We start from the raw sequence: 12,933 nt of genomic DNA, 5'->3' as shown, positions 1-12,933 counted from the left end.
TTTTTCGTACATAATTATGATTATTGTTCATTCTAAATCGTAAACATGATTATAAAATGTATAAAATCTCATTTTCTTTCCTTGCAAAGAGTGTATTTGCAAAAAAAAAAAAAAAGCGGCAAAACCTGGATGGGTAAAACGTTTCCAATTTTTGGAGAAAAATCAGAAATCAATTTAAATGCGATATTTCGTTTTTATTTCTTCACATTTTTTAAAGTTGGGAGGATAGAGCCACAAACAAATATGAAATTTTTTTCTTTTTAATGGATATTTTCTACTCTGATATATCATCAATATCGATGAGTTGCTCATCATTTTTACATGCTGTGTTTATGACAATGTGACATTTCTGAGCATTTAAAATTTTTTTGAGACTGTTACACTTTTTGGGGTGTGGCAATTATACCGATGCGGCGTATCTACTGTAAGTTATTGTACTGAGTGCGCCTGATCAAAGGGAGAGAGGAGAAAGAGATATATGCAGGTATTTGATGCCATGTGCTCCCCCCTCACTCTCAATTTCGTGAACAATTTCCGAATGAATATTTTTGCTGTATGGTGAGGATTGAGAGAAACTACATGCCTTCCCTTTTATGCACAAAGAAATATTAGTAACTACTTTTTGTCTTTGATAAAAATGTTATGTTTGCCATGCATGGATGTTTCCTTTTTTTTTTTCGTGACAAAAATTTTGGAACAAGAAGGAGGTAAAAATCATCCAAACCATTAAAAGAATATTCATTTTTATTGCATGATGAAAATTAGAACTGGCCCGTCACTTGGAGCCCCCCCCCCCCTCCCGGAGGTAACTAGTGAAGGATGTATACTGAATGCAAATTTTATCTGAAAACAACAAAAACCGCACAAACTTGTGTAGCTAAGCATTAATTTTCCAAAGCCAGGGAGGAGAGAAATTGACCCCCATAAATGACGTGCCTGAAACAAAAATGTGAGTTGAATGCTAAAAATACATAACATAGTACAAACCCTTTAGTTGACTTATTTCGTTATTTATTTAGTTTAATTATTTTATTATAAATTTTATGTCCCACATTTAAGAACACATTTATTTTAGTTCTGCATTTTCAGTCTGTTTCCTTTTTTTTCAAATTCAAACATCTGCCTCTGTTTATGCAAAAATGCATGTCAGCTGCTGATTATTTTTAACTAAAACTAAGTTAATATTTGTTTTGCTTTTGTATCATAGTTAATGATAATAGGATAAAGGAGCTGAAAGTGTTAGTATTTTTAAATGATAAATGGATGCTCTCGAAGAAATGTTTTCGTTTTTGACAAAACAAATCTTTAACAAATATGGTTTTATTGCACCAAAATAGGATTTTTTTTCTTTTTTTTTTTTTTCTTTTTTTTGCGATCGCTATATTGCATTTTATTCTTTCACATTTAAAATTTTTTATTTCTGTATTATTGAAAGGTGTTTCTTTGTTTGGATTTTATTTTCATATTTTTGTAATTAATATCTTTGTTTCCACCTGTTTATTTTTCATACTAATGATTGTCAGTCATCTTGACGTGTGTGTAGTCCTATCTCTTCCTATTTTTCCTACTTTTTTAAGTGATTTTTTTCCTACTTTTCTTACTTTTTTAATTTTTGATTCCTTATTTCCTACTTTTTCCCCTCAAAAAACCACTTCGGGGTCTGAATGCAGCAGTGACCCATTCCAACTTACCCCGACCGACGAAATAACGGAGCTGGGAACACCTTTACAATCAGTAAATAGAGAATTTAGTATCACTTTTTTGAAGGATGCTGAGAAAAACCAAAATGAAGAATAACACAAACCCCAACACATAACTAAAATCAGTATTAAATTTTAAAAAACGAAAACATGTTCCCGAGGGACGACCTCATATGAAGATGAATTTTGCGGGTCAGAACACACATTGTTAACAAATATGAACTGACAGCAGATAGAAATTTAAAAATCCTTGAGCTTTTTCGTCTTGTTTTCCGACTATGAAATTGCTTCCAATCACATGTATAAAAGCTTAGAATTGCATTTAGAGCTTACTTAACAAGATTATAGCTCCTACTGTGTATGATTTGGAAGTTCCAAATAAATATAAGATGCAGAAAACTTCGTTCTGTCAATTAGCTCCGATATTTTTAACGTACGGGTAAGTTTTTACCATCATTATTGTGAAAAACGTTAAGTCGGCTTTTAATTAATATCTCTGGCACTCCGGTAATTAAAGTTCTACAAAAACAAGGCTAATCTAAGCACACTTTCGATCAAGTCAGCTTTTGAACTGAAAAAAGAACCATCAAAATCGGTTTATCTGTTTAGGAGTTACGATGCCACGAATAGACGCACATATACACATTTTTAAAACTGATTATACCTTCCTTTTTGAGACAGGGGTGCAAATTAACCTCGGAAATGATATCTTATAATTAACATAGGGATTGGCGCCAAACCGTGCATAAGGTACGTTGAGGAACAGTAAACGCTCAGGTGTATATTAGGTATAGGGAATAAAGCCTAATTGAAACGGAATTTAATAGTCTTTTATTCAAATATTTAAGAATTTTTAGGACAGAAAAGATCCGTTTAACATCCGTCAAAAAAGTAACGGATACAGATACAGGTCTTTATTTTCCCTCGGATATCCAGGGATACGGATATCCGGAACATCACTACCATGGACACTAACGCAAATTTTGCTAACTATTGAGAAGTGCTAGGGGGAAATTTTCCCACTCCTCTCTCAAGGCGGATTTGAGTTCTTGTACTGTTCTGGGAGGGATGGTTCTTTGCGCAGCACGTCTGCCAAGAGCATCCCAGGCATGTTCAATTGGATTTAAGTCAGGAGAGTAAGCATGCCATTGCATACGGAGAATGTTTTCACTCTGCAGTGTCTACTACTTCAATGCTCCTGTGTGGATGTGCATTGTTCTCCATAAAAAGAAAGTCTGGACCTACAGCCCCCCTGAAAAGACAAACATGATCCATTATAACTTCTCTTCAATACCTTTGTGATATAGGGCTTCCTTGTTTAAAAATGTGAAGCGTTGTTCTTCCATTTTGCATAATGCCTGCCCACACCATCATGCCTTGGCCGTACCGATCACATTCACAAACAAATTTTTGCGTATAACGTGCTCCATGCTCTCTCTCCACAGTAGTTGATGACCAGAATCACTTGTCACACTAAAACGAAATCTGTCAGAGAACATTACTCCAGACCAATTTTGATGATCCCAACCAACATGTTCCTTTCACCAGCGAAATTTCTCCCAAAGATAACCTGGTTGAAGTGGGATGCAACGTACGGGCTTCTGTGCATACAAACCAGCATTATTTAATCGAAGTAAGATGGTTCTTTTGGAAACATGCGTACTGGTTGTGGTAGTAAGATTTGCAGCTATCTGTCCAGGAGTGAAATTTCTGTTACTTTTTGCCACGAGGGCTACATAGTGATCCTCTGAAGTTGTGGTGTTCCTGCCACGACCCCCGGCATGCTTTAGCAAAGCATTTCCACCTTCAGCGGCCTTCTTTAACTTGAGATGACACTTTTTGCTACACACATAGCAGCTACAGCAGTGACATTTTGACCTGCTTCCAGTCGTCCAACCACTCGTACACGATCGTAGGTACTCAAATGGCATCTTGCTGAAATATTACTCTTAAATATTTCAAGAAACAAACAGAATTTCAGAGAAAAAACTTTTTAAACATCCTGCACTATTTTTGTTAAACACCAAACAGCATGAATTTTTGTACGAATCTTGATTTTGTATGCAGGTTTTTTTATACAGATAACAAGTCTTGATCTACCACGCCATCTGAATCTGAATTTATTTCTATTGGCCAACTTTCTGAGGCACGAATTTGCATAAATCACTTGTTAATTAGCAATAGTCAAGCAGTGTATTATAAAGTCGAATAATTAATAAGGTATTAAGAAATGAGCTGCAGATTGGACTTATCAGTGTTAGAAGTCTCAAAAAAAAAAAAAAAAAGAAAATGCAAAAAGCATCACATTTTATGAAAGTAAAGAATAAAACGTTTTAAAACACAGCACTAGACAATTGTACTAGATACAATGAAAACAAAAAAAAAATTGAGATGTTGAGGGATCACCAAATACAGGTAAAAATTAAAACAAATTCAGTAAAAAAATAAATACTTAGATTCTAGCTGATTTCAAAAACAAAATTTTGGCAAACGAACAGAGATTCCCCCTTTTGCAAGAACTAAGTATTACATTACCTGTTTTTAGCCAAAACAAATTACTGAAATATATTCCACTGCTCAATTCATGCAAAGGTGTCGAAAAATAGCAACAAAATGATATTATTGAAAAACCAAAGATCAATGTCCACAATCAAATTCATATCCGAATCGGATGTCGGTAACCCTCACATCCAAAGAAAACATCACTAAGCGTGGCGTGGAACATGTTATCATAAAGGTTGGCAGTAAATGTTTACGATGAAACAAAGTGCTTGTTAGATGAGAACATGAAATTATAATAAAAGTAATTATTTAAAAACTTCTTTTTAAGAAAAAATTACACTATTGAAATCAATACAATTGTTGTAAATTCTTTTAATATTGATCGTCTGAAACATAACAATGCAGATTAAAACTGAGCCTTGAGACTGAATGTTGAGGTCTCTAAATTGTCTGTCACATATTTTTTATTGTTGGGAATGCTTTTTACATGTACATATAATGCTTTTTATATGTACATGTTTTTATATTTACATGTAAAAAGCATTGCTGATCAAAAGTAAATGCGAAATAAAAGGTATTCTTAGTTTAATAATGTTGATTTAACACTTAGAGATTTATTAACACTGTTATGTTCTTATTATTGTTGTTATTTAACTAAGCAGTATATTGTATATCTTAATAATTCATTTTAATAATATACAGACTAAAATCATTGGCATATTTTTAATAGTAATTTTTAAAGTTGTTCTTTGCTTTATGCCATTTTTTATTTTTCAATATATGTCTGTACTTGAAATGATTTGGCTTAAATAGTTTTGAAATGAAAGAAAAAAATTGCATAAATAAATAATAATTCACTTAATACTGAACATTTGTTTTTAAACTTTTCAATACAGGAACCTTTATCAGTAAAAAAAATGGAGAAGTTGACTGATGCATATAACTTACGAGAAAATCATAACTCAGAAATTCGGTTCAGGTAAGACTTTTTTTCAGGTATGACTTTGAAATTTTCCTAAAAGTGAATTCTGACTGAAGTATTAAATTAATTACAGAAAAATCATGAATTCTTGCAGAAACACAGAGTTAAGCTGGGATAATCTTAAAATGTCGAAAGGCATCTTAAGCATATACCTTCTTGCAGGGCCGGATTTAGGGGAGGGCAGGCGGGGCTATTGCCCTGGGGCCTCCACAACAAAGGGGCCCCCACAATAAAATTTTTACAAAATATCCTAACTTTCATGGGTGAGCAAATTTTACTTTTTTTCCCAGACATTTTTTTTTATATTTCTACAAAGAATGCTTGCACAAAAATAATATTCTTGATATATCAGAAAGCAGGGTTGCAAGTATCCATTTACTATCAATTTTTTATTTGATCGAGCATTTCAGTGGCAATATATTTTTCTTTTATTCATTTAATTTGTTATTTGTACCTATGAGTTAAAGAGAAATAAAGTAAGTAAAAAAAATCTGAAAAATGATTAACTTTGCAGGTCATCCTTACAACTTCTCGCTTCTTGAACTCAAAAATTTGAAAATTTTTTGACAAAAATGACTTGAATGGAAATTTTTTAAATCGAAAATATCGGATATATATATATATATCAAAATATTCGGACATATATCAAAGTATCGGATATTTTCGAAAATATGATGATCTTTTCGAACCCTGATTAGGGGCCTCCACTCCTTCGTTGCCCCGGGGTCTCCACACTTCCAAATACGGCCCTGCCTTCTTGTTGCTAATTTGTTCAGAAGTGTCTTGCCATTATGCTCAATAGTGCGACGAATATAAAGGTGTAGCTCTGTTCAGCGCCAGTCTCCTCTAATTTTTGTTAAAATGAAATTGAATTGATTGGAAGAAAAACCTCTACAAAAAAATCCATTTCTTGCATTGGCGCATTCCTGTTTTCTCATTCCTTATATTGTTTCCTAAAAAACCTCAAAACTTTTGCTTATCAAAGCTTTAAACTTAAATGTAAAATGCAAAAGATTATTATCATTTTAGTTGTTCCACAAAAGAAACTTCATTCACATTTGCTTGCATTATTTGTTTACATCTAAGCCATAATAAAATTTATGGCACTTAGAACCCAAAAACATGCATTGTCAAGCTAAATAAAGTGTTATTCAAATGCTGCTGGCTATATTTAGTTTACATGTGCAAAAGTAGTTCTCATTTTCTCCTATTTGATTTGGTGTTATGGGATTTATTTTTGGAATAGGATGTAAAACTAAAAATTATGAATTTTGAATTTTGAATTTCAAATAGGGGAGTTTTTAGTAAGTTCCTCTCTCCACAAAATACAGTCAATTCGCAATAACTCAAATCTAAAGGGACCAACGAGAAACTTCGACTTGTCGAAAGTTCGACTTACCGCTAGTTTTGTTTTTCGAGACTTTAATATTAAAATTATCATATATTTTAATTAATATGTACATACAACAGACAAAATTACAGAACTTAAAACTTTTTAAGCACAATATGCACAGTTTAATGAAAAATATTGAAAGAAATCAAAAGCATGGTTTTGATTTCGATACTGCTGGAACCACTTGAATAGAGCTGATTCAACTTCAGGAAAGGTGCATGGATTGTACCGCTTTAGGAGTTTCTCTTTTTTTTTTAAATATCGTTGACATGGTATTTGTTTTGACATCTTTAGTAGTAAAGAAAACTCACTGTCTCGCAGGAACTGATCAGCAAATGATTGACTCAAGGGGAACGCATCTTAACTTTGGTCAGCCTTTGAATAAAGGTACAATCAGTTAAATTGACAACTTGACAGCTTAAAAGCAGATTCGTAGTCCAACAATGTGTCAAAGTGTAAACAGTACAGTACAACAAAGGAAAACAAGCTAACTCATTTCCACATGTGTAAGTCCTTTATTGCACATTGGCTCAACAGGTGCTCTTCTTTCTTTAGAGGTCTACTGTGCAGGAATTGCGAGTGAAGGTGAATTATTTTTTTTCTCATAGTCACTTGTTTCTTTCTTTCTCTTTTTTTTTTCATACAAAATAAAATTCGAGTCTTCTTTGAAAAAACTTTGAGTTAAAGGGAGTTAACTTTGAGATATTGAGAATAATTAGCATGGAATTAAAGACAAAGGGGTCGGGACTTGATAAAAACTTCATGTTATGGTAATATTTCAGTTATCGGACTTCGAGTTATCAAGAATTGAAAGTATTTGTGATTAGAATTTTTATATAATTATTAATATAAATCTTCAGGTAGGAATTATTTTTTCACAGGAGGAGGATTCTATTCACTATAATTACAAAGTATCGTTCACTTGTCAATGCTATGTTCCTTTGGAATAGCATGAAAAGGAGTAAAGATTATTGTTCATTAAGTTCAGTGCTGCATTAATATGGGTTTGTTGTAGCCTTTTTTTTAATAGGCTCAACCAATATCATTGTTGCCAAAACGTTTTCACAAAAGTTGCCATTGTTCAAAATGTACTCTTTACATAATTATTGACATCCATTAGCATAAAGGTAACTTAAGTGTTTAAACTAATTTCTTACATTATTTCTGTTACCTTATTTAAGGCTACTTATCTACAAGAGATTTTTAAACTATAAATCACTACCTTGAATCTTTTGCTTAAAATAAGAAATTTATGTATGTATAACTACTGTATTTTACTTTAAAAAAATCTACTTGTTTATTTTGTGCAGATGGATTAGATTAGGATTGAAATCTCAATGGAAGGAAATTATTGATCCAGCTTTAAAATTTGTAACAAATATTGGACGAATGAAATTTGTGAGACCAATTTACAGGTAAAGTGTGATACTATGTGATTTCTCTTTCAATTTTTATTCACCCTTTTATTTTGTGTTTCTCAACACTTTTGTTTCAATAGCTACTGATTGTGTAACCTATGAGTAGGGGTAAATATTAATGTAAATAGTAAAAAACAGGATTTGTTGATTTAAGTCAGTGTGATTTAAAGCAACTGATGTATGTATTTATTTTCTTAAATCATCGAGTAAAACCAATCAAGAGTTTTTTGTAAATGATTTTTTTGTTTAAGAATGTGTTGCTCCAAACATAAAATGCTCGTACTAGCAGTACCCGCACAGCGATGCCGAGGCTTAAAATTTAATGGAAGTCCGTTGAATAAAAAAATTGACGCTGTGTACACACATTTTCAAATGAAAAAAAATTAAAGTTTCTTTGGAATTTAAAACTTTTCGTCAAATCATTAAATTAGATTTACAGTTGCTTTAAAACTCTATTTAGCGAGTGAAGCAGTTTTTACTGAAGTTTAAAATATTTCGCCAAATAAACAAAAAAAGACATCAAATAATATCTTTCAAATGTAAAATAATTCCGCAGCTCTATTGTTTATTGCCAAATTTGCCCAGCAACCACGTTATAATAATCCATCCGTCTAACGAAAAAAAGAAAAACCTCCTGTGAAACATTCAAAAATCATTGTCAGAAAGAAAGAAGAAAATGTCGTACATTTCACTCGGATAAAAACAAATCAAAAGTTTCTTTTCTTTCAAAACAAATCGCCAAAACAATGAATTACATTAACGGTTGCCTTAAAACAATAATCCTAGACTGAGCTGCTCAGCGCCTAACGTGCCAAGCGACCACGCCACCGGAACCCAACCCTTTTTCAAGTGAAGCGGATGTTTCTTCTTTGGCAATAAAAAATGTTTCGCCAAACAAACAAAAGGGTATAAAATCACATTAACAGTAGCTTTCAAATCTTTAGATATTAAGAGCTGCATTGCCCGGCTTTTCCCAGTCTACCTTGAGAACAGAAATTGTGTCAAGTGACATATATTCAACAATTAATTAAAAGAATAACTAAATAACTTAAAGAATAATTTAAATAAAAGAAAAAAACACCATGCAAAATTACCCTTCCAAACAATGACGACAGATATTAAAATACTTTTAAGAAATTAAAATGCGAAAGATGGATTTTAGAAGGGTAACCATGGAAACGTTAAAATAAAATGGTTGACAACCTGAATCAAAATGATATTTCAAAATTGATTTAAAAACGCTTGCAACTTTTTTCCCTTTGAAGATAGAAGCTAATTTTTTTGACCATAGGTCGAGAAAGATCTGGAGTAAAAAATCTCGCTTTTTCAAATGCTGTCAAAAAGAAGACTGTGAGACAATTCCTTCACTTTTTATTGATAGATTTAATGAAGAAAGTAGTGCCTAAATTTCAGCTAAGCCTAAAAATGTTTGAGATAAAAAAACAAATTACTCCCGCCGTAATTAAGTTAGAGCATTGAAATAAACTGTTTAGAACGCAGAAAATTCTATCCTTTTTAACGATATATAATATTAATATGTGCAAGTAATTTTTCAGCCCTTTAATAGCCAATAATAGGCAGTTTAAGTGAAATTTGGGCCTAAATTTGAATAGAAAAAGAACTATTTATCGGATGTATAACTCGTATGTGTTCACTATGTGAAAGCACCTTTCACATAGTGAAAGAATTCTTCAAATAGGTGCAGTGGTTCCGGAGATTACCTCGAACATATAAACACACAAAAATCCGTATAATATTAGTAAAGATGTTGCATTGACTACCTTAACTTCAAAGCTAATTTAGGTATTAGCGATGAGTTCGGGCTCATTTTAGAGAGCCTGGATAAATGCATCTTATTGTCTTGTAAAATGCACAAATAGTAGTATACCTTACAAATATATATATTTTTTAAAAAATTTATCTAACATCAGCATTTGTTTCATAAAAGTTTGCACAATACAGTAAATTGATTTGTGGTTTCAATATTTGATGCATTTATTTATTTATTGAACTTGAGCTTCTAAAAATTTTTTACTCCCAACTTGACTTTTGAGGAGTTGAAAAAGTAAATATCTTTTCAAGGAAGGAAAACTGTTTTAGGTTATTATTATGCACTTCTAATACATTACAATTGGCAAAATTATATGAATATTCATTTTCATATTTAGTTAGATTTTGTATAGTTTCCATAAACTAAAATTCAATTTAATTTAAAATTGCAGTAATTAGTATTATTTAAAAATTGCAATTACATAATAAATGTTATCATACTCTTTTATTAGTATTACACATTCATAATTTAATGTTATATTATTTCAATTAATTTGTCTCAGTTTTATAAAATGCTTCTCGAAAAATTTTACTGATGCCAGTTTTGAAAAGTTGGCAAGTCTGAAATAGAAAGAATATAAAAATTTTCTTAGTGTAGAAAAGTAAGTGCTCATTCAAAACATTACACAATTGCTTGGCTTAATTCAGCTTTCAAAATTAAAAGAGAATTCTATTTAAGCTTTGTCATTCAATGTAATATTTTGCTATGGGTAGGTTAAGGGCAGTATCTGCAAAATTTTCATATATTTTGCATTTTTGTTATTGATTGCACTTGAGCTTTATTGCACAAGCTTGCTTATTTGATTTCAACTGAAAATGAAGCTCAAGAAAAACATCAAGTTCCAACATTTCCCCGTTGTTAATAAGGAATCCAAAACTTGTTTTGTCAAATCTCTCAGAAAACTAATATTTCTGCAGTTACTGCCCTTTACCATCCCACAGCAACATTATGCCCAGTGCCTTAAATGATAAATGTGATTTAAGTCCTCTAATGTACAAATAGGTTCATCGTTTTATAACCTAAAAAATGTTAAATGCCTTAAAAATAGCTTAAACTATGTGTTTTATAATAAATTTTTAAACATCATGCATATTTATAAATGAAACTAATTAATATGCTATTTAAAAAAATGATTTAAAAGCTTAAAAAATTGGATTTAATGTTATTGCTTTTAAAAAAATCATGAACCCTGGTTTAAAAAAAATATTTTTTTATGTAATCACATCCAACATTATCATTTTTATTAGCATTATTAATGTTTGACATTCAGTTTATCAGAAAAATAATAATAATAATAATAATAATAATAATAATAATAATAATAAATGCAGTTTAGTGGCTTAGGAAAGGAAATATTTCAGTTTGTAAGACCAGAACATTTTTAAGCTGGTAATCAAAAGCTTTATATTATTTCAGTATTTTAACTCAACAATTTTATATAACCATAAAAAAAGTGCATTAAAACTAGTTTGCAATAAAATCAATTAAACATTTCTTTTTTGACATGAAGCTTGATTGTATATACAGTTGTCATTAACATGAACGTCAAGCCCTTTTAAACATTGCAATGTGTTCTTATTTTCTTCTTTTGCAGAGATATGTATGAATGGAATGAAACTCGTGAAAAAGCAGTATTGAATTATCATGAACATTCAAAAGAAATGATGTATATGACTGCTTTTGCTCTAGCAAAAGATCTGCAGATATCAGAAGATTAATATAAATAAAGTATATAAGCAGCTGAGCTATTATTTTTCTGAAAGTCTATCTTTCTTATCTAGAGTAACCAGGTTCAAACACAGGGAGGGCAGGGTGGGGGGGGGCAATGCATAGACGATCTGCATCAAGAAATTACAGGGTGGCGACAGATCAGGGAGATCAGGGAAAAGTCAGGGAACTTTATCACTCAGGGAAAAATCAGGGAATTTCGAAAAAATGAGAAAAATTCAGGGAAAATTGATCAAATGAAGGAAAAAAAAATTTTTTTTCCTTGCAAAAGGAAGTACTTTGATTCACTAAGAATTTTTCGCCAATTATTTGTTTTAAAAAAGTAAAATTAATGAGATGCGGTTATACAGTGCCGCATATTTGTGCCTTTTTTTCCCTCAAGGTCTAAGTATTCAATTTTAGGATGAACTTCCTAGGATTGCTTTTGTGTCTGTAAAGTTGTTTATTTTACCTTGCTTGAATTTTCCTTCCAAGCATTCCAAGTTATGTAAAATAAACAACCCTACAGGCAAAGAGGAAGCGGTCATTAATGACTTTGCTCCCTTGACTTTACTCATTGTCTTAAAGTAATTAGCATACTGTTATCACAATTTCAAGAAAAAATCTTTGTTTTTTAAATTAATGCTGAAAAAATCTTAAAAGTTATCTCTTCACGTTTTTAATTTAATTGCTAAAAATGAATTTTGACTGAAAATCTTTTTTTTTTTTGCCATGGTATTATTTGCTGTCACTTCAGATTTTTTTTTTTTTTTTTTTTTTTTTTTTTTTTTTCAGATTTTAAATTTTTTTTTTTTTTTAAACCATATACATTTTGAAATTAATAATCGTTTTCGAATGTCAATGTTGTTTGTTACTAAAAAGTAATCTAAGGTTTTTTTTCGACTACTAATGAAATCATTTGAAATTGAGTTATGTACATAAGTAAATATTTTTATTATTTTTTAATAGTTAAATGCTGTATTCATTCATTTAAACCTAAGTTCTTGATTAGAGAATAGCTCAATATGACTGGTTGTTGAAAGATTTAAATTTGTTTTACATAAATATGTTCTGCCGTGTACAAGTAAGGGGAATTTACTGCACTTTTTTTTTTCATTTTTGTCATCTATTGTACGTTATCTTTATTGTACATATCACTTATTTGGTTTCCGCTGAAAAAGAGGCTCGAAAAAACCTCTAATTCCAACTTTTCCTATTGTTAGTACTGAATCCACCACATATTTCTTCAAATATCTCAAAAGCTAATTTCTGCAGATACTGCAGTTTACCTGCACGCGGCAGTATTATTTACGTAAGTAAAACTACGTTACTTCTATACTTTAACTATCACTTGCTATTCTTGCAGCTACAATTATACTGCTTGAAAATTCAGTTCAAGA

General features: G+C 31.1%; 1 protein-coding gene across 1 annotated transcript in view; it reads left to right on the top strand.

The window, feature by feature from the left end:
• LOC129225499 (leukotriene A-4 hydrolase-like) overlaps window positions 1–11,616 on the top strand; it is a 60,704-nt gene extending 49,088 nt beyond the window's left edge. Inside the window, exons 15-17 of the mRNA XM_054859927.1 lie at window positions 5,099–5,181; window positions 7,888–7,992; window positions 11,421–11,616. Coding sequence (XP_054715902.1) covers window positions 5,099–5,181; window positions 7,888–7,992; window positions 11,421–11,544 — 312 coding nt within the window. The 3' untranslated portion in view covers window positions 11,545–11,616. The remainder of the gene's footprint in view (window positions 1–5,098; window positions 5,182–7,887; window positions 7,993–11,420) is intronic.
• Window positions 11,617–12,933: the final 1,317 nt, after the last annotated feature.

Source organism: Uloborus diversus, chromosome 7, assembly GCF_026930045.1.
Source record: "Uloborus diversus isolate 005 chromosome 7, Udiv.v.3.1, whole genome shotgun sequence".
NCBI classification, from domain to species: Eukaryota; Metazoa; Arthropoda; class Arachnida; order Araneae; family Uloboridae; genus Uloborus; species Uloborus diversus.
The sequence above is the reverse complement of the archived record's forward strand: the minus strand, read 5'-3'. Positions and strand labels throughout refer to the sequence as shown.